Source organism: Tetrao urogallus (assembly GCF_951394365.1).
Source record: "Tetrao urogallus genome assembly, chromosome: 9".
NCBI lineage: Eukaryota > Metazoa > Chordata > Aves > Galliformes > Phasianidae > Tetrao > Tetrao urogallus.
In genome coordinates this window covers 2,140,684-2,163,221 of record NC_136822.1, presented here as the reverse complement: position 1 = coordinate 2,163,221, position 22,538 = coordinate 2,140,684, and the positions used below count along the sequence as shown (strand labels likewise).

General features: G+C 45.0%; 2 protein-coding genes across 2 annotated transcripts; one reads left to right on the top strand and one right to left on the bottom strand.

Annotated features, from left to right (window-relative positions):
* Positions 1–1,598: 1,598 nt before the first annotated feature.
* LIMS2 (LIM zinc finger domain containing 2) lies at positions 1,599–21,966 on the bottom strand (the record flags this gene model as incomplete). Its single annotated transcript, XM_079539737.1, has 10 exons — positions 1,599–1,746; positions 2,554–2,629; positions 2,811–2,859; positions 3,682–3,774; positions 4,530–4,680; positions 5,499–5,648; positions 16,063–16,183; positions 16,695–16,761; positions 17,520–17,679; positions 21,878–21,966. 10 exons carry the CDS (start codon positions 21,964–21,966, stop codon positions 1,599–1,601), a joined length of 1,104 nt encoding a protein of 367 aa, XP_079395863.1.
* Positions 12,854–13,885, top strand: GPR17 (G protein-coupled receptor 17; the record flags this gene model as incomplete). Its single annotated transcript, XM_079539550.1, has 1 exon — positions 12,854–13,885. The coding sequence occupies one exon, from the start codon at positions 12,854–12,856 to the stop codon at positions 13,883–13,885; it is 1,032 nt and encodes a 343-aa protein (XP_079395676.1).
* Positions 21,967–22,538: the final 572 nt, after the last annotated feature.

The following is a 22,538-nucleotide window of genomic DNA, read 5'->3' as shown; positions in this document are numbered from 1 at the left end:
GAATCAGGAAAGCCAGTATCTAAGAGATGGTCTTGTGCACGGGATTCTGATCTGCACAGTATGGTTAACTTCCCACTGCTGCCACGAGATCACTGCTGCAGTTCCATGGGCAGTGGCTGCACAGCAAGCACACAAACAGCTACCAGTGCTTTACCTTGTGCAGACCCTTTTGGAGCAGAGCATAATGGCAGTGAGGGCAATTTTAAGGTAGATTATCCAACCCAGTTGTTTCTCACACACGCAAAAAGTGAGGAAGCTTTAACTTCTTGCTAAGAGGGTGCTGCCTCAGGCCCAACTGCTGTATTCACTTCATCTGCTCAGCTATACACTTTCTGCTAGACTTAAATCCCACATGGGACAGCAGTCCTTCAGTGCCTTCAATCCTGTCCATCTCACAAAAAGGGCAGATACAGTCTCCAACTACTCATGGAAAGGCATTCTCAGTCTGCTCAGATTAGTTCAGATCGCCCCTGAAGAAACAGTAAGGATGATCAAAACCAATATATTTTTGGCACCTTGGGCTGTACGAGAAAAACTGCATCAGTGAGAGGAAAAACTACAGAGCAGAAGGAAATCTGCAAGCAAAACTATATGTTGAAAGGTATAGATTCAGGTCTGAGGTCCTCTCTTTAAGTACACATTCAGGTCTTAAGAAGAAAGATGTTGGGTGCCTCTTATTTGAGTGAATGTTATGAAAACCATTCACTGATTTTTCTTTGTAAGATAGCATTGGTGATCAACTACAAATGACAGAAATCTCTTAGTGTATTTAAGCTTTGTGGAGAGTGGCCTCCGAGTGTATTCTCACCTTTCAAACAGAGCAAGAAGGACTGGATTTGAAACTGAATCAGTTAAGCTAACACTGTATTATCAACTGGGTTCCATAATTCAAAACAACTAGAAGCGTCAGCTTTGTCCAAGGACAGGATGTGCTTTGTGCTGGCCACCAGAATCTCTTGTATCCATGATGGATAGAGGACAGATTGAGAAATCATGGCATCAGTTTCTAACAAGGTTTATCCTTTTCCACAGCCAGCACCTCCCTAAAGGGAGCCCAACCATCCAGAAGGGGCTGACGTGGCCTTGGCAACTGCAATCTTCTTACTGCTGAGCAGAGAAACAGCAAAGTAAACTTCTTCAGCAATCCTAACATTGGTTCTGAGTCAGACAACTAGGCAATTAAGGTGTTGTAACTATTGGCTTCTGAGCTTATCCAGTAAACTCAAACCAAAAAAGAGCAAACAACACGTTTCTTCCACCCCTACACTCAATTAGTGTTTCTAAATTCATTAGACTATAGAGGAATGGAGAGAGAAGTACAGTTCAACTAAGGAAAGAAAGAAAGAAAGATGCTGTACAGTTTAAAAATAAGATGTTAGCAAATTAATAACCAGCCTGTAAACTGCTCTTTCTGCAAGTGTTAATAGGCAGTTGCTTGAGAAAAAGAGAGTCAAGATGCAGGCCACGTTCCCAGAAGCAGGGCAAGGTACCACTTTTCTTTGGTTTCACTTGTTCTGAGTAATTCTCTTTTAATCAGCAGCTGCTGTGAGCAGCACCTTGCGACTGCAAGAGCGCAGTCAACAGATGGACAGACCTGCTTAAGCAGAATTTAAATCCAGGGCTTTGGGGTGTGCCTTCTTGGATGCCAGCTCTGACAGCTTCTTCAGGCGTTTCTTCAGCTCCAGTGGGAATTTCTCATAGCACTTCTTGCATACAGGCTTCATGTCAAACTCCACAAACTTATTCCTGTAACACAAACAATAGTGGGCTATTAAAGCACTATTTGCAAGCTGTATGTCTGATTAAATCAAGCCTGTGTGCAATTAGAAATGCAATTGCTTGCTTTCTACTACATGTGTAAAATGCCTCACTTCCATGACAATGAAAGTATAAAAATCAGATTTTAATCAGGGAACTGGGGCTTTTAGTACTGCTAGCTTAGTTAGAAGAAAGATTTTGCCATACATTTGTATATAGCAGCCTAGGATAATAATGTTATCTTAGAATGGAAATGTCTGTGCTTTCATGTGCTTTCACATACCAGGCCTTTAGGGCCAACCCAACAAAGCAGGATAAGGGTTTGAACCATTTGAACCTGAGAAAGGAAAATGTAGGACTGCTTTGTTTTCTGTTCCTCTTCTACATATTTGGTAACTATTTTGAAAGAAAATGTTATGCTACTCTAAGTAATTGCAAGCACTGCCAGCAAGGGGTGCATCCACACTAAGGAGCAATGGAAGCTGCAGGAATTTCAGTACAGGCAGTTATTCAGAGTTTAAAACCTTCCTTCTGTACAGCTGTCCTCTTACCCAACCTCCTCAGGGAAGAAATTCTTCCTTTGTGAACAGGAGGAAAATAAGATAGAGAAAATGTTGGGTCCCAGCTCTCTTTCAGTTGTGAAATCAGCCCTCCCACAGAGAGATGGCACTGCAAATCACTGGATCAGCAGAACGTTGCCCCTCAGGGGTGCTGGCTCACAGTACTCCCCAAGCTGATACTCTGCCTCAGGGGCAAATATGGTTTAATATGGTCCAGACATAAATGCTGACTTACTTCAGTGTGAGCTTGATGTTGCAGGTGGAGCAGGAGAAGCAGTTCACACACCAGGCCTTGTTAAGAGCTGATACCACTGCAAAAGCACAAAATAAAAGGAAACTGCCAGATTATTTGAATTTGGATTTGTATCCAAATTCAAATGAGGCCAGATGTGAAAAAGAAACACTGGTGCCTTGCAACTGTGAGCCTGCAACAGCTGCACTAACAAACGGAACAGGGACAGCGACCCAAAATAAGAAGAGAACAAATCTTACCATCTCCCTCAATCACGTGGCTGCAGTTGTAGCAAACATCTCCAAAGAGCTGCACAGTGAAAGAAGTAAGAACAGGAACTCGTGTCACTGACTGCTCACACTCCCCAGATCACGCAGCTGGTGTGAACCTTCAATCCTAACGTTAATGAACTCCCAGATATTGCAGTTGCCCCCAAATGTACCAATTTAAATCTTCTGAATAACTTCTCATACGCTTGCCAATAGCCCATTTTCGTTTGGATCTCATACCACTAAATACTACAAGGCCTTTGTTGTTGTTGTCATACACTCTACCACTGTTGTATGATCTTGAAATCTTGCACACGTGGCCATTTGAGTATGACAGGATCAGCAAAGCATATTCTCTAGAGACAGATATCTCCTGATGCTAAAACGAAAGGACAAAACAACAAAACAAAACCTAGAGCTATTTTCAAAATAGCAACACTTCTCGTGAGATAAAGACTAATTTGTCTGATAGAAGGAAACACCAAACTTGTAGCTCTTCACTATCATAAAATAGAAAAAACACATTTGTTTTGACTTGTGAAACACACTTTACGGGTTAAGCAGCATAACATTTATCTTAGCCCTACAGAAACCAATAAGTAACCAAAAGTCCACACAAATCACAGGAATTTTTATTGCTGCCCATCGTCAGTGCTTTTAATCTCAAAAGGATAATCAAAAATCGATCTCCCTGAGACATTTCTAGCATGTTCTCAGCATTACTTTTCACATCTACCAAGAAAACCTATTTTTCCAATTAAATCCCATTAATTTCTTAATACTGTGGTGCCTCTACAAATTGAGACTACGAAAGCATCCGGCAGTCAGAGCAAGCACCTATAGCACAGATGGCAGAATTTACCTGGTTATAATGAGTTTCACAGTAAGCCAGTCCTTTTTTCTCATAGTGGCGGTGCCCCAGGAATGGCTTCTCACATTTGGCACAAACAAAATGCTGCAAAAGAAAGAAGACACTCAGTGGCAAGCAGTGTGACCTGTCCATCACCAGGGAAAAACCTGCCTGGGTGCTACGCTGGCTGCAAATCATGGCTCAATACAAGAGACTTACTGCCTTAATAAAACTTAGATAGGAAAATCCTTGACAGTGAGAAGATGAAATGTTTAGGACATTACAATAATTCATTAAGAATTACATTAATGATAAACAGAGCACTTGCTGGAAGGGTAACTGTGTTGTAAATTTGCTGAGAAGACTCGTGGAATATTGCTTTCCTTATCTCAAAGAAGAGAAATAGGAATATAAAACATGGTTGGTATGAATGCAGCTCAGATGAGCAGCAGCATCCCTGTTGCATTCAGCCCTAGGAGGTTTACATCACCAAATCCATAAATCACTATAAAACTTTAGAGCATGCTGTGACAACTTAGCTGAAAGTTACAGAAAAATTGAGCTGAAAAGGCTTAGAAGGCAAGAACTGAACTGGTTCTGCCTACTTAAAAGAAATTCTAACAGTTACAAACCAGGAGTGGAAAGAATATTTCTACCCTAGTAAGCAATTATTTCAATTTATTAGTAAGTAAACGCCATTATGTGAACTACATTCCACAAGAACCTTGGCAGTGCAGTCCTGACAAACCTGCAGCACTCATCCACTCACACAAAATGAAGTCAATCTGAAACACAAGCAATTAGTTTTCTGTCTTCCAGAGCAGCCACTGAAGGAGGTTTCAGATTTGGGAAGGCCTCACCTCAACATGCCATTGCTTCCCCAGGGCATTGACCACTCGGCCCTCAATGGGCCTGCGGCAGGCTCCACAGATGGGGATTCCCATCTTGTCATGGCAGGGCAGGCAGTACAGCTCTCCCTTCAGCTCCCGGGCCTCAGCAGTCAACTCCTTCCTGAAAACACAAACGTGTCCCTGAAGTCAGAACACCCCGTGAAGCTCCTTGACATCACAGGTGAAATCTTGGAAGACCAAACTTGACAGTTAACACATTTTGGCAACATTCATGCTATACGCGCTGCCATTAAACTAAGCTAGTGAAATGCAGTTGTTATATACTATTTTTTTCTATTATTGCTTTCTCATTTTGTCACCATGTCTCAGGTACACGCTCTGGCAAAAATCTATGGTGTGCTTACATGCAATTATACAGTGTCATGCTATCTCTGAATGAGATAGCTCAGCTGAAGGACTGTTCCTGAGTGCTCAGCAGCAACACTTGTTTCTCAGTGCACCTTATTTCTCAGTGCTTACCCATGCTGTGCTCCAGTCACACGGCCTCTCTGACAATAACTCAGGTCAGACAGGTACAGCACGGCAACACACAGCACCACAACTCATCTCTTTCTTTTCCCCTCTATCCAGAAATGCAAAGTGAAACTATTTGGAATAGTCTGGCACCAGCAATCTTTGGACAGCACTTTTATTGCAATGTGCACACGGCCCCTGACATAAGTTCTCACAAGTAACTGTTATTGTTTTCAGTACAAAATGGTGTCATTCAAATCCAGCAGAGAAGAACAGCAAATAGCAAAATAAAACTGCAGTTCTTCTAGGTTTTCCCAACATCTTTCCATTTTTCATCAAAGAATTCCTGTTGTTTTTTTTTATAACAAAGTGAAGGCAGCAAGGTTTAGGCCTTGCAAGCGACTGCACTGTTGACTGAACCATTCCTCCTCCTTCGTTGTCAGGGTTTAGAATACCAGCACGTACCCACAGTGGGTGCAATTGAAGTGATCTGGATGGTAGGAATCATTCCGGAACATCAGAGGCTGCTCATCAATTATCAGGTGGCACTTCTGACAGATGTACTTGCCCAGCCCCTTAGCTTTCTCACGGTTATGGCACGGCCTGCACAGGTGCCTGGTCGAACAAAGAAAAGAAAGAAAAACATGATGAAATTCTTTCTCCTAAAAAATGCACACTGCATGATGCAAGGTGTATTTGATGTAATCTTCTGAGGTCAGACTGAACATTATTTAGTTTAATATCCTGTCTTTAACACCAGTTGCACAGAAAAGAGTATATAGAACAGCTACCAAGTTATATTTCCTGGAATCCTTCTCCAACATTCCCTGATTTGTGCTTATATTTATAGCACAGGCAGACAGTGACAGGACAAGGGGGAACAGTTTTAAACTAAGAAGGGGAGATTTAGGCTAAACGTTAGGAGGAAATTCTTTACTCAGAAGGCAGTGAGGCCCTGGCACTGCTGCCCAGAGAAGCTGTGGATGCCCCATCCCTGGAGGTGTTCAGGTTGGATGGACAACCTGATATAGTGGGAAGTGTCCATGATCCTGGCAGGGACTGGGACTGGATGGGCTTTAAGGTCCCTTCCAACACAAGCCACTCTGTGATTCCATGATGTACCATATTATAGACACGTTCCATGTCTACCATCACCTGTCACTCTTTCAGCTTTCACCTTCCACCTTTCCAGCTCTCCTAGATCCAATCCTCTCTGAAATGTGGGCATGGAAAGGCAGCAACACCCTGTTTGTACCACGAAGCAGCAAAACTGCTTCTGACAAGTTCTCTGTGATACCAGGCAAAGTATTCTTGGGAATACCAACTGTCACACATAGGAAAACAGCTGCCTCACCCAGCTGGTGATGAGGGTCTCTGGCACCTGTGCTCCCTGTGCCAGCCATACCCCTTCCCCAGGTGCTAAATCACCAGTTCAGGCCCTACACAGTTCCCCTACACACCTTCTCTCCATTAATAACTTTGGCAGAGGCATTACAGGAGTGGGAGTTGGGAGGAAGCACAGCACAGAGAATTAAGAACAATTAAACCAAAGAACATTGCTTGAATGGGACTCCTTAATCTTCAGCAGTGAAGAGATAAACAAGAACCTTTTGAATCCTAGCCCCTCTGTCTCCTAACTCCTTTTAGTCCTCGGTTAAGGAAAACAAAGAGCCGTGTGATTTTATGTGGTAAATACAACTGTGTTTCTATCACTTGTTCTAGAACAAATTACTGCCCTCAGCAGGCAGAGAAGCCAAATTTCTGGTAGCGAAGCCTGGGCAAGAGCATAAAAGGGACTTCTATAAAGGCTGCAGGAATCCAAAAGTTTTATCCCGGTATCCAGAAGCTCTGAGGAGAAACCGTTCAGTTTAATTCCCTTATGTAGCCCTCTAGCAGCAAGAAAAGAACTTATGGTAAAGCAAAACTGACAGAGGATTCACCTCTGCAGGTTTATCTGACACGAAACAGAATCCCACTTGATTCCTTTCAGTGTATTGCTGTGTGAAACTTGCTGAGATCTACAGGTCATTCTCAACAGACAGGAGACGAAAGGGAAAGTTCAAATGGAAAGGGCAGATTTACGGCCGCAGCAGCGGATTCATCACCCCTTCCAAAATTCTGGTAGGATGAATCACCCTTAGATCTGTAAAATGGGGATAAGGATTAACACAGATGTTGTTGTGAGACCTCAAAACATTTCTGACCCTCAGTTGGCAGACGCCTAAGCGCTAAGTATCGTCATTATTCTCTCCAAATCTGAGTCCTCCCGTCATCAAGAGTCTCTCTCCAGGGCTGGAACTACTGTCTGCCCAGACGGAATCCAGAAAAAGCAGACAGGACCCCATTATAAGGAAACATGCAGCTGTGCTCATCTCAGCATAAAGGCATCGATTTTATTCGGCACCGTCAAATGGAGAGTAATTATATGGGGCAGGACAGAGGGACCCCGAAGCGTCCTGAAAGAGACCCCTCTCATTCAGCTGAATAAGATGCCTTCAGCCATTTGCACTGATAAACCATTATCACCCCTCCCCATTCACAGGCCCTCTCTGCCGTCCCATAGACCCTCCTCTATTGCAAGCAAAGGGAAGTGTTGGACAGGCTGAGCTGTTACCATAGCAGCCGCCCCTCTCCCTCTCCGCACTCCCACCATTATGGAATTATCCCATTCTGAAATGTCCTGTTGTGCCTATTAATACCAGACTTCCCCCAAACAATGCTACACTCCACCCTCCTAAAATAATCAGGGGACTCCAAGAGGGCTGTGTGAAAGGCTGGGAGTTCAGCAGCGGCCTTCAGTGAGCACCACGAACACTGGAATATTCATACAGCACATTCATATCTGCAACAGCAGCAGCAAGCCCCATGCCAAGGGCTCAGCTGGGATGAAGAATGCTCTTCAGTGCAGGAGCGTCCTGCTCTGTTGTGTGCCTGAGCTGATAAGGCACTATCAGAGCCAGAAGGACACTATATAGAGGGGCACCCTTCTCCACTTTCAGCAGCCCTGCAAACGTGTTCTCTTTTTGGATCAGCTCCTTGGTTTCGCCGTAGCTGCTTCGTTTTGGTTTGCTGCCATCAGTAGAAGGAGTTCCCTGAGATCTTCCCTAAAAGGAACCAACTCTCCACCCATAGGACTGCGCTGTGAAGAGGTAAGAGACAAACTTCTGTAGCACGGTAGCAAAGGAACTCTCCTAGCGCTGTGAGTTTTAGCTGTTGTCAGCAAGGTGGAAAAATGCACAAACTGGGATCATGAGCATAACAGAAATGTACTAAGAAAAAGCAGAACATTTTGAAGATGAAAACACCAAACTTTTCACACTTAAGTCCTTAATGTCCATCCTTTTGGCAGGAAAGCTGACTGCTGCATGTCCATCGCTCTGACACCACTCTGGTGCTTATAGGAAACCAGTGCTTGAGCTGAGGGGTGGGAGGCTCAGCAGGAGTAATCGTCAGGGAACAGCATCAGTTAGAAGTGGGCTATTTCTAAGGAAAAACACTTGCAGAGAAAGACTGGAGACAGGACGCTACAACCAGAAATACAACCCCCAGACTAGCATATTCCCAAACCAAAATTCTTCCAGCTGAGCAAGAAGTCATTTCCTGAAATCCATCACAAATTTCAACATACACCTTGAATTTATCTGCAGTGAGCATCGTAACAAAGCCTTCAAATTAGCCAGGTAACGAATTTATGTTGAGTTATTTTTTCTGTTTATTAATTTTTTGCATTCTTAATAAGGATAACTGATAGCGTAACCCTGCACCGACAGCCCCAGGGATTGCTATCTGTTTGTTTCTGAGCAGAACAGAAACAGGGACATAAACCATGGGCAGTGTGCATGCATTTCTAATGAGTGCTGACATCCCCCTTCCAGCTCAGCCCCGGGGGTGGGATAATGGCTCCCTCCACACCAGCACTCTGCTCAATACGCACATCGAGAAATATTCCTACAGCACCAGGAGTGCAATCCAAGAGGAAATTATTGGGCAGTGAGACAGACTGCCAAATAAGTTTTGTTTGTGGAGTGAAAGCCTCTTGTGCTACACTATATACATCAGCTCGAACTACACATTCTGGGTCATCTGGGGAAGTTTCAAGTTTGCTCTCAGCATAAATACAGATGAGTACAAAAGTTTCGTAGGATTTACGAGCGTCCTTTTTTGCAAGCTAACAAACCAGAAAGAAAGAAAAAGCCTAAAAAGTAAATCAGTTACTTATATTGATAGAGACATGCAAAATAAAATGCAGGAAAGGGCTTTCCATAATCTACAGCTACAAAAGCTGTTATTTTTGTAAGGTTGCAGCTTTCTGTCAACAACATCTCTGCTCCAGACATAACCTCAACACGTAACACTAGCAAAACAGCAGCTTTTCCTCTGACCTGGTTTAGTGCTGCACGCTATCAACAAACAGAACTGTAAAGAAATACAAGAATTGATCAAAGTTCCCTTCTAACATAAAATCTAAGCAAAATTAGAAAGAGACTCAATTCCCCATGGGATGGAACAGCTCTCCTCCAGGACAGGCTGAGAGAGCTGGGGCTGTGCAGATGGAGAAGAGAAGGCAGGGGGAGAGCTGAGGGCAGCCTGTCAGCATCTAAAGGGGAGCGACAGGAAAGAAGGGGACAGACTCTTTAGCAGGGTCTGTGGTGACAGGACAAGGGGAAATGGCCTCAAGCTCAACAATGGCAGATTTAGGTTGAGAATAAGGAAAAAGTCTTTCACAGTGAGGGTGGTGAGGCACCGGCACAGGCTGCCCAGAGATGTGGTGGGTGCCCCATCCATGGAGACTTTCAAGGCCAGGCTGATCAGGCCCTGGGCAACCTGATCCAGCTGTGGTGTCCCTGTGCACTGCGGGCAGTTGGACTGCGTGGCCTTCAAAGGTCCCTTCCAGCTCTGAGGGGTCTACGATTCTCTATTCATTTGGTTTCAGACCAGGCAATGAATGATGCCTTCCTTCCCCTTCCTCCAACAAGTGAATAAGGTAAGAGCAGATCTCACATGAAGGCAATCACTTGAGCAAGACACAACTGATTGATTTTATCACCTGCTCTAAGGTCTTCTTGTCACTGACATTCTGAGCTTACAGACAGACCCACGTTCTCCCTTCTCCTCCACCCCACAGCACCTTGCAGTGAAAATATGTCCAGACAAAAATCAATGGCAGAGTCAGTGCTGACATCACTGAGGACAAAACTGCTGACTGAAATGCCTTGACTAGTCCACATCTAGCATGGGCAGACAGCTGGGTCTGATTCCAAAGATCCTCCATAGGAAATCAGCTCAGTGTATCAGCTGCTAACTCTCAAGCATTTGGCTTGTAAGCAGGGCTTACTGCTTTGCTTCCTGAAGTTAAATCACTGTCATCAAGGGAAGAGACATCCCTGTCTGCCACCCTCCCTTTAGCCTTTTCAGCTGGTCCAGTCCTGTACCAACTGCTTTTTCAGTGGTGTAACCACATAAAGAGGAGCACTTACCATCAGACAATAACTCATCACTGACAGGAGTGTGAACATATAAAGATCACTACATTTTTGCAGATAAAATAAGAATTAAACAAAGATGATAGGCACCACTGTAAATTAACAGCCCATGAAAAGGCACGGTCTCAGCATATTTCTTCACTGCTGTGCAATAGAAAAATACGTATTTAAACTAATTCCATCCAGGGAAGACAAGTATTTGAGTATTTGAGCTTTCATCACATGGAAACTCCAAACTCTTGGGTTCAAAAAGATTTGTAGGCTTTATTTTATACGGGACTAATAAAGACTAAAACCCAAACTTGCATGCTCTCCAGCAACCCCAGGAAATTCACACAGAAAACCCGACAGTGAGCTTTCTTTTTGTTCATGAAAGCAACAGGAACTACAAAAAACAAAAGTAAAAGATAACACGTGTATTTATAGAGAATGAAATACCCCTCAGAAAAAAGGGCAGTCTAGATGCACTTTTGGCAATGCCATCTTCTGAAGTGCTGTTCTCTCTAGCTGGCAGCAGACAGTGATTACCCACACACTCAAACTTAGTCTTTCTTGTGCCATAGACACACATTGTATTCAGGGAATGCACAGAGTGAGAAGGCCCCTCTGTGGCCACACAAAGAAATTCCTGTTTCCAAATGTAATTTGTTCTCCTTTCTGCTGACTCTGGTCTCTCCAGCCATGCAGTAAGCAGAAGTGGCCCAGCATGTTCATTCCTCACCTACCGCAGTTTCCTGTCCACCTGAAAGTGACAACAGCTAACAAAAGATGGGAATTACCTTGGAGTTTCATTTACAAATTTCCTATATATTGGTCTGTAATTAATCAGCCATTTCAGTGAATATACTCAAATTTTAAGTTCTGTTGGAAGCTGGATGCTTGCTTCATGCCTTGGACCATCTGCCTACGGATGTAAGATCTCAGCACGCAGTGTAACTTCTGCCCGAGACTCACAATGTTGTGTAACAGTGTCACTCCCTACCTTAAAATTTCAATCTCAGTAGAGGAAAATTTCAATCAGTAGAGGAAAATGGAGCAGATTGATCTTAAAACATTCTAATGGGTGAAGAAAGTGTCAGAGAAACAAGAGATGCCTCCTTGTTTCCCTAGGCAAAGCAAACAGGCACTCAAGCCAAACGGAAATTCTTCTTGTCTTTTGCTATCATTATTTCACTGTTTTTTTTTCCAAATGCTTTTCAAACACAGTTGTATTTGATGGTGCCTCACTGACCTGAGGATACTGAGACAGGAACACAGGATACACAGAAACAGGAAGCTACAGTTTTCAGCTTCCTTAGCTGCTTATTCTTTAAATATGTATTGAATGTTGTGCTGTAATCATCAATTAGTACAACCAATAGAGGTACTGCGGTGGATACTGCAACACCTCTGAGGAATCCAAGAAACAGAGACAGCACTGGAAGCTCAGACTGTCTGCATTTCCCTACCACTGACCCTGACAGATGAGGAGTGCATACAAAGGCAGGGTAAGCACCCACAAAACGTAGTCACTTTTGGTTGATGCTATTCAGGACCCTGCAGAGGCTGCCAAAGCTAAGCACAGTCTTATATGCTGCAACTTGGAAAAGCTCCTGGATATGCTACAGGGGGAGAGTTACACTGGGAGGAGATGCAGGGAAGGACGGTGCTTTGGCAACAGAAGACAGCAAGGGTATTACTAGCAATATTTTCTGAGTCAGTGTATTGCTTTTCTGCTATTCAAATGAGATGCTGCTACCCATCTGAAAGGTTTTCCCCTGTATTGGTACTGCATGTGTTTGCCATAAATGCAGGATTTCAGAGTAAAATTCTCAAAAGATTTTCAGGAATCTTGCTTTAAAATAAATAAATAAACAATACCTGACCTTTGACCTGCTTTCTATTGCTCCAACAAGAATGTTGTGGGCACCTTACAGTAAGTGCATGTTCAGAAAAGCTCTTCAGTCCTAAACCAGCCTTTCTAATTAAACACAACAAATACCATCTAGCTAGACATACAGAACCTGCTTCCACTTTTCCATTTGCCTGATAAATGAGCATGACTATTACTCAACAAAGCCCAGCACAAACTGGAGACAAACTCATAACCAGCTGGTGTCTCTTTAATAGTGTCTCTTCAATGGGAATTAGTGGGCTGGACAGCTGAGCAGAGTTTTTATGTACATGTTCAGAGTCAGACTGACATGTCCTATTAAATATCAGTATTAGCGAGCACAAGACCTTACTGATTTCCATGTGTGTTTTCTCCAAAAACCAGGGTTGTTTTTTTTTTAAACTATAACACACTGTCTCAACTCTTTCAGGTTTTTCTTTTATACTTCAAAACTGTGGTGAAAAATGAAAGGCCCGGCAGATCCCTCAAGTCTGCTCTTCAATTGCTCAAATCAGTCAAACTTCCCTTTGGAAACTTCAGAGCAATGTGGCAAAGAGACACACCTTGAGAACGTACTTTTTGCCACCTTCTACTTCCTAGACTTCATCCTGGCTTTTATTGGCAACTCCCTGGCTCTTTGGCTCTTCATTCGGGACCAGAAGTCCGGCACACCGGCCAACATTTTCCTGATGCACCTTGCTGTGGCTGACCTCTCATTCGTGCTGGTCCTCCCCACCCGGCTGGTGTACCATTTTTCAGGTAACCACTGGCCTTTTGGCGAGATCCCATGCAGACTCACGGGTTTCCTTTTTTACCTCAACATGTACGCCAGTATCTACTTCCTCATGTGCATCAGCGTCGACCGGTTCCTGGCCATCGTGCACCCCGTGAAGTCCATCAAGCTCCGCAGGCCCCTTTATGCCCATCTGGCGTGTGCCTTCCTGTGGCTGATAGTTGGGGTTGCGATGGCACCCCTGCTGCTCAGCGTGCAGACCGTGGAAGTGAACAACACAACCATCTGCCTGCAGCTCTACAGAGAAAAGGCGTCACGTCACGCTCTCGTGTCCTTAGCGGTTGCGTTCACCTTCCCGTTTGTCACTACGGTGACTTGCTACTTACTAATCATCAGAAGCCTGAAGAGTGGGAACAGAGTTGAGAAACACCTGAAGGAAAAAGCTATCAAAATGATCATCATGGTCCTGATGATCTTCCTGGTTTGTTTTGTACCTTATCACGTCAATCGCTACATTTATATCCTCCATTACAACGGCACCAAGGCTTCCTGCGAGACGCAGCGCCTGCTAGCACTCAATAACCGCATCACTTCCTGCCTCACCAGCCTGAACGGGGCCTTCGACCCGGTCATGTATTTTTTTGTAGCTGAGAAATTCCGTGATGCTTTGTGCAACCTGTTCTGTGGTAAGAGGACGGTGATGATACCACAGTGCGAGGGGAAGACGAACGAAAGCTCGCTGAGTGCGAAATCTGAGCTGTGAACTTGACTCCTGCCTCCGCTTCAACGTGAAAAGGCTGCGCCGCCAAAATCAGAGGAGAGCAGATATGCAGAAAGAACACATGCATGACCACAGCCGGGCTCACTCCTGCAGAGGGAAGTTCTGTCATTTCCCTGGAACTGAAACGAACAGGAACCCCTCTGATTACGTGCTCTTGTCTTACTGAAACTGCAAGCACTGACTGCCAAGATGTGAAACTGAGGGCTGAGCACTTAGGAACAACTGAGGGAAAGCGGGCTGTTAAACAGACAGCTTCTTTCTGCAAAATAATTTAATTCCCAAAGCATTCAGTAATGGCTTTTCCTTGGCACAATGCATAAGCATACTTTAAAATGTCGTACTGCACCAACACTAGAGGTCCATTCCTCACACAGCCTGTACATTCTGTTCAAGTTGCATGCTCAGTGTTTACACACCGTAGGCAGAAAACTGGCACTAAGCCATAGCAAAATACATAAATAAATAAAAAAGCAAAATGCTGGAACACGTCCAAGCAAGAATGCAATTAAGAGAGTACTGACCATTTTTTAACTGCTTCCAAGGGCTAAGAGCAGGAGATGAGCTCAAAGCTTCAGACACAGGCCAGACAGTGTTTACTGTACTGCCTCTGTTACGTAGTTCCCTGCCAAACATCCGACATCCTGATAGTGCTTCAACTAAAGAAGGTCTGCTTAGGAATACAGCATTCATCTTTACTACATGCTGAATCAAAAAAACGATGAACCTCTGTCTTAAAAATTGGTAAAGGTGGAGACAAGCAAGCAGAAGAAGAAATCATAGCATCATTTAGGATGGAAAAGACTTTCAAGATCAAGTCCAACCACTCACCTGACCTACCAAGTGCTATCAGTCCAACCAAGTCCTCTAGTGCCACATCCACACATCTCTTAATCACCTCCAGGGTATTTATTTTACTGATGTTCCCTTTGCCCAGAAGAAAATCTCACCTTTAAGGTGCTTTACAACTCTTTCATTTTGGCAGTTTACCTAGCCAGACTATTTATTTGCTACAGATAAAGCAGAGATTACCTTAACTATCCTTACTGATACAAATCATATCCAGTGGAATACATCTGAGAATGAGAGGCAGACCTAGCAAGATCAAGTTCAGTGAGAAAATGGAAAACGAACACAACAGTTTCCAACAGCATTTGCTAGCAGAAAGCTCCTGTGCAGAAGAGGTAAATGTTATAGGAAGCCACACGACAGGTGAAATAAACATGGAATGTCCAGACACACAGGCACACACATTCCTTTCCTATACTTTCCATTTAAAATTCTTTTTCACGCTTGAATTGTTTCAATCCTAGCTGCTTTCCTGAAAAGACCCAGGAATTCTCCTGGGTGCTGTGACAACAGCACAGATTCTAACAAGCTAAGGTGACACAAGTCAAATTTATTACGCCCAGCTCGAAAAACTAAAACACAAAAGTTGTGTGCAGGACTGAACAGAAAAGGGAGTGGAAGAATCTCCCTGCTGGACAGGGTACAAACATGTAACCTTTCCTTCCTCACCCTTTAGGTAGTGAAAATGTAAACCCCAGGAAACTACTAAGCTTTGCTCAAGATGTGAAAGCCTGAAATTAACTATGAATTGTACAACACTGTGTACTAACAGTCAGATGGGTTTATTTTCTTATGATATTCTTTTGTACAAGTTTCAGGTTTTTAGTTTCTTACTTCTTAATTAAATGCATTAATCTACCTTAGGACTTGATTTTATATTTCTTTATATAAATTGAATGGTTTTTGAAGACTTGGGAAATCTTATGCTGCATATGTTTTGGTGTAATCCTCACCTTGTTCTCTTGGCCTTTTGCTACGTTTTGAATTGCTTCAGAATTGTTTATCAGAAATTACCTGATAAACAGCCTACCCAGCATCACACAATCCCTCTTCTCACCTGCTATCTGGCCTCTTGCCTATAATCCCTTTCTTTTCAGTACCCTTCCACTAGCTACTAACATTTGAGTTTCTGCTTCCTACACATTCCATTGAACAAAGAACACTGTTCTTCATTTAATTCCCCATCCCACATCCCTTAAAGCTTTCTCTGTACCTCTACAAGCTTCACCTCCCAATAAATGACCAATGGAGCACTCTCACTACCACATCAACAACATACTGGCAAAATTTCCAGAGCTCCTGCTCCATCTTACCTGCCAGCATTCTTCACAAAACCCAGGTCAGCAAGTGCCACATCACAGAGCTCACAACGGAAACATTCTGGGTGCCAGTTATTGTTCATTGCTTTGATAACACGCCCAATGATGAACTCACCTACAAAAGGAAAGCAATACCTTGAGATCCATGCAGAAAACAGTTTTATTAAACATCTACAGCCCTTGATAATTCTGCCCTTTAACCTCACAAGAACTACTACTTTATAACTTTGGTGGAAAAAAAACCAAACCCTCTTCCCATCACCAGGATGCCCCAAATCACCGCTGATTACATCCTTTGTTTCTCTCCAGTATTCCTTCTCCTTCAAATGACCCCAAATTCAGCCCAGGGCTGGACAGCACTCAGTGGTGGGAGTAATAGCCTGGTCTAGTGTTAGATATGGAGGTTGGTGGCCCTGTCTGTGGTGGGGGGTAGGAGCCTGATGATCCTTGAGGTCCCTTCCATCCCAAGCCATTCTATGATTCTATGAACCTGTGGTGTCTCAATGGATGTATATGCTACAGGGCCAACACTGCTAAAAGAAGGGCCACTTGCCCCTAACAGTGTGCTCACTGTGTGAAGCACACAGCTGGATGAGGCTGCACAGATGTGTATTTATACATCTTACCACATTCCCCACAGCAAGGAGCAAAGAGCATCTGAAAGTCATGCTCACAGTACTTCCGACCTTCAAACTGAAAAGAGAGAACGAGCCATCATGAATAACTGAATGGTGATCAGTTCTTACAGTTTAGCATTTTGCACTTGAAAAAATGAATTGGTGAAGACCAGATAAGGTTTTCAGCTCTAGTCTCAATTCTGACCTGTTGTTAAGCTCCCAGAGATTTTCTCAAAGCAACAGCCAAATATGGCTTCGGGCTCATAGTGAATTTGCTTTGCAAAAAATTAAATCAATAGCAAAGCTCCTACTAGACAACAAAAATCTTGGGGTGCCCAAAGTTTCTTTCCCTATAATTTATTTTTTTAAAACTTGTGTATTTAGAATTATTCCTCCTACAAAGGACTAAAAAACTAAGAATGCAGCATGTTTAAAATAACGTACTATTCAAAAGCAATGCTTGCATACAACCTGTGAAAAGATTTAAACTTGCTTTGTATGGGTTTGCCAACTTCAGTTGAGAAAGTCTGGTACAAAATACCTAAAAATAAAGGCAAACTATCACTTAAGCCTGATGAAATATTAAGATACATTTGTGCTTTCTTTTTTGAAATGCCTCTTACCCAAAAAGCAAACACAGTTTTGTTGATGAACAGAAGTAGGTAAGAGGAAGAAAAAAAGGAAAAAAGAAACCAAGCTGCAAGTCCCTCCTAAGGCCTAGAAATCAAACATGCAAGAAAGATGGAAGTTCGTATTTCTGTCATAATTTTCACCTCATTCTTTGCCTTTTAGCAAAGACATTTCTTTTCTCTCATACACAACATGCAACCTCACCTCATAAAAAAGTCCATCCGGGAACTGGCGAAAACACTGAGCACAGACGAAGCAGTTCTCGTGGTAGAGCTCCCCATTGCTGTTCACAATCCTCTCCGCGGGATCAAACCGGGTCTGGCAGCGCTCACACACTGCATTCGCGAGAGCATCAGACATATTACTGGAACAAAGACAGGAGGGAGGACATCAGCACTGCCATAAGCAAATCAGGAATACACTCGCGCCATCCAAGCTTCTCCAACATCTATGAACACAAAATTTCCAGTGCTTTAAACTCCCTTTTACACACACACACAAACCACCAATGACTGAGGCAATTCAGCACTGACGTCAGTTGGAAATAATGCTCCTGCAACTCAGCTGGGTAGGCAGCAGCACTGCAGCACAGCTAACTCCTGTAGCAGACCTCTCTGTCACGCACTTTTGGCTGCTTTGCCAGTCTTCCACCCCATTATGTCATCCTGCTGAAGCCCATGTCAAATCCCCACCATTCAAAATAAAGTTCTGAGAGCAGCAAACCCGATTAATCCCTACTTCTCAGGATTTCTGGTCTCAGGATGTGCACTCCCAGGATTTCCCAACGTATAAGCATCGATCTTCCACCACAGCCTCCCCCTGACCATGGCAGTCAATGGGCTTCCCCCCATCTACCTGGTAGCTGATGTGCACAAGACACCTTGGGATATAATTACATACAAAGCCTGTGCCTTCCTGACAAATTAGTTGAAACTGTTGAAGAATTGAAAAGGTACAAAATGAAAGGAGCCATCCTGCCTGGCCTGGCTTCACTTCCTCAGAAAGCGAGGCTGAAATAAACCCACAAAGTCACACTCACAGATCACTCAAAGGGCTGTTTCCCCTTTTTCTCCTAGAATGGGAATTAACCTAATTGCTTCCACATTTCCACACTTGTCATCATGGTAATCTAAGTTCTCCATATGGCAATAGAATGCAGTTTTAAAATCCTGTATGTCACGTCCAAACAGGGAGGGAAAAACTACGATGAGGAGAGAATCTCAGCTTCTTGCTGTGATGCATCCACCCAATTGACCACAGAATCATAGGATGGTTTGGGTTGGAAGGACCTTTCAGATCTCCTGGTTCCAACCCCTGCTGTAGCAGGGACACCTCCCATAGCCCAGGTTGCTCACAGCCCCATCCAGCTTGGCATGGAGAGCTCCCAAGGAGGGGGCATCCACAGCCTCACTGGGCAATCTGTTCCAGTGTCTCACCACCCTCACAGGACAGAATTCCTTCCCAATATCTAGTCTAAATCTACCCTCTTCCAGTTGAAGCCATTTCCCCTCATCCTGTCACTACCTGCCCTTATTAAAAGTCCCTCCCCAGCTCCCCCATTCAGGTCCTGAAGGGCCGCTATAAGGTCCACCTGCAGCTTTCTCCTCTCCAGGCTGAAGAGCTCCAGCTCTCTCAGCCTGTCCTTACAGGGGAGGTGCTCCAGCCCTCTGATCATCTTCATGGCCCATTTCTGGACCTGCTCCAACAGCTCAGTGTCACACACAGCCCCCAGAACAGCAAGATGCTGTACCACACAGCAGAAAGACAGCCTCCAGCATGGAACGTTTCTGGCACTCTATGTGCTCACCAGTTCTTCTGCAATGAAGCAAGACACAAAATCCTCCTCTGTTTTAACAATAAGTCAGTGACACAAAGACAGGAAAGGCCACGGGAACATGACCAGCTCAACATCCTGGTGCAAACCCAACAGAACACGCTGTGAACGCTCACACAGCACAACTTCCAGCAGAATGATCACAGAATCCTTAGAATTGGAAGGGACATCTAAAGGCCATCCAGTTCTACTCCCCTCCAGGGAGGGGAAACCACAGCTCCACCAGGTGCTCAGAGCCCCGTCCAGCCTGGCAGATCTGCATCAATGCTGAATGAGGAGTTGCTTTAATGTGGAGATAACCAAAAACCTCACAAATATTACAGCAAAGAAACCTGAAGGCAGCATTTCAAGGTACAAGAGCACAGGGCACCATCCAAACTCAGAAGACAGAACAAACCTACACAAAGGAATCCTAGAAAGGAGCTTTCCACTCACGCTGACCTACCAATAGACTCTCATGTACGCAGAAGACATCTCAATGCAATAACATTTATGTAGTCATTCAGAATGTGCACAGACACACATGCACTGCATAGTTTAAAGACCCAGAGAAAGCCATCACCACTTGGCTGTGCCATAGACCTCAGCATAGAAATATCAGCAGCCAAGGACAGGGGCTGCTTCCCACCCCTGCAGCATGGTTGAGCATTTGTGGCTTTAAGCCCTTAATGTTGATTAAAACATCAAGTGATTTTACCAAACCTGCCACAAAACGTTGGAGAAAAAAGAAACGTGATCTGTTACGCATTCAATAAGGCTACGAGCACAGTTTAATCTGCAGAATTTCTCCTTCTCCTCACATTATATTCCCACTCAGCAACCTGGACTACAGGCAGACGTCCCTGCCTGTAGCAGGGGGCTGGAACGAGGTGATCTTAAAGGTCTCTTCCAACCCAAACCATTCTAGCATTCTATGATTCCAGTTCACTCCTGTTGAGATGTTTTTTAGCTGGCTGGCTGTGAGCTTAGTAGCACTGTGGCCTTTCTTCCCGAGTACCCAAATCCTCAATAAAATCCCCACTTCTTCCTTGCAATTTACTGCCAAGCAAAAAGCAAAAAGAACAACAACACAGAAAAGCAACTTACGGTCACAATGTGGGGACAAACCTTTACAGCTTCTCACCTCTCCTTGGCCTACCAGTCACAACCCTCTGCTCTTTGTAGAAGACAGAGGTTCACTCAGCTCAGGGCAGCACCACGAAGCAGTGGCTGTGTTTAACAGGTCGCATCTGTGAGGCAGCAACACCACCCCTCTACTATCAGGCATGCAGCACTTTGCCCATATCGTGCACCTGATAAATGGCTTCCAATGCACACAGTCTGCGTTCCTCTTCTTCACTTCCACTATCTCCAAGGAGCCTGTGGTGATGGTTGTTTACCAGCACTGCTAAAACTGACTGCTTCCAACTGTGTTCATCAGCTGCCACCAGCAGTGCTGCTTTGGATTGCCACCATTTGCACAATGAAGGGCAGCCTTCCCCAGAGCTGCTAGCGTGCCCAAACCCACAGTAGTAGGTTTAAATAATTATCACCACCATCATCAAGGCTTGAAAAATACACGTTGGTAACAGAACAAAGAAGAAAAAAATGAAACCTGATTGTGAATCAAGGAAACAAACAACACTGCACCTTCACCTTCTTTTGGAAGGCTCTGACAGCTATAACAAAACAGACAGCTGAACACAAATCACACATTGCTGAGGTGAGAGGACTACCAGCATCGATCTCCTCACCCTTCCCATCATCAGTCTGCGCTGCTTTCCTGCTGAACAGCTGTGTTTCTTTGCTCCTTCAGTGCTGACTTCTCTGTCACCAGTCCCTTCTGTACTCTTGCACAGCCCCATATCCCCTCAATGGCATTCACACTCCTTCCTCTGTCCTCCCATCACCCTTCCATACACTCATTCCCACAACACTGTGCCAGAAAAACCTAACATTTAACCACTAACCAATGGCTGTAGGCTAAGCAGAAAGCACTGGGATGAGCAAGGCTCTATGGAGGGATGCAGGGCTCACACTGAGCGGCCGAACCAATTGCACCACACCTGGGTCCGAAACAAGACTGAAATCCACAGCTCCTGGCTGCCACAAGGACAGCTCTGCTGCACGCTCGCTGCTCTCGCCACCACGCAGACCTCAGAGCTGAGATGCAATTATTAACTGAGCTGATTTCTGCTAATTGCTCTCCTGTCCAAAGTTAACCAATGAAAACTGTAACAATTACAATTTTAATTAGAAACACAGGAAAAGAAACTCTCAAGCCAAGCCCTGTAGCTGCCTGGGCAGACTGGAGCAGCTCTGCCTGCCAGGTGAGCGATCCCATGCAGCAGCCATGCCAGGAGCCCCAGTTTCCGACAGACAAATGCTAAAATCAAGAAGCCTGATACTCACAGTACCAACAGGTTACTGAGCCTCAGTGCTTTGAATGACTGCATTTTACTTTTCCTCTGTCCCCACGGCACCGAAGCACTCCAGCACTAACCAGAGCTGAGCTGCTGCTGGCTCTAAACAATCTAGCTTCCACACGGAAAGGTTCTCCACCGCTTCTTTCCTGCTATTGTTAAAAACCGAAAGCTTTCCCCACCAGGAAAGTCCTCTCCTTCGTAATCTGCTTGGAAATAGAACCAGCTTCATCCTGTCTTGCTGAGCACAGACAGTTCCCACCCCGACACAAAGAACGCCCACCACCCCCAGCTGTGCCCGCAGGCCCCACACACCGCACACCTACCCTTGGGCCCTGGCCGCCGTGCCTGCCCGGCCCTGCCGCCGCCAGTACAGCCCTGAGGCTGCCGGGCCCTGCAGGCGCAGGCCAGCCATGGCACCCCATGGCAGAGCAGGGAGGCGGTCAGGGAGCCCCGGCAGGACATCCAGTGAGTCACCTTCCTGAGGGGAGTTCCCTTGGCGTTCCAGGAGAGCTCCAGCAGGATGCAGGCAGTTCTGCTCCAGCGCTGTTCCTCATGCTTTGCCTGCCATTCTGCTGCAGCCCTGAAGACTGGAGAAACTCTCTCCTGCATCCCACTGCTAATTAATCACCTGCTGAAGGCAGCACACGTGGAGGTCATAGCAGCAATTAGTGCTCAGCCAGACTCGATGATGGAGCCGTGTTAAGTCCCAAGCCTTCATGTTATCGATGCATGCCACTGAAGGAGACTCTCAGATCAAAGCAACAGAACACTGCTGACCCAGCCTCACACAGCATCTCACCCAGCTCTCAGGTGGACAGGTGCCCCATGGCTGCTGCACCCCACAGCACTGCTTTCCGCATGGGTGAGGCACACGCAGGGGCACCAAGCACAGCACTGCCTGCAGAGCAGCAGCTGAGGAGGGCTTGGGGCAGGCAGCACTGCACAACCCTGCTGGGGAGCTGAGCAGGGCCCATGCAACACTGA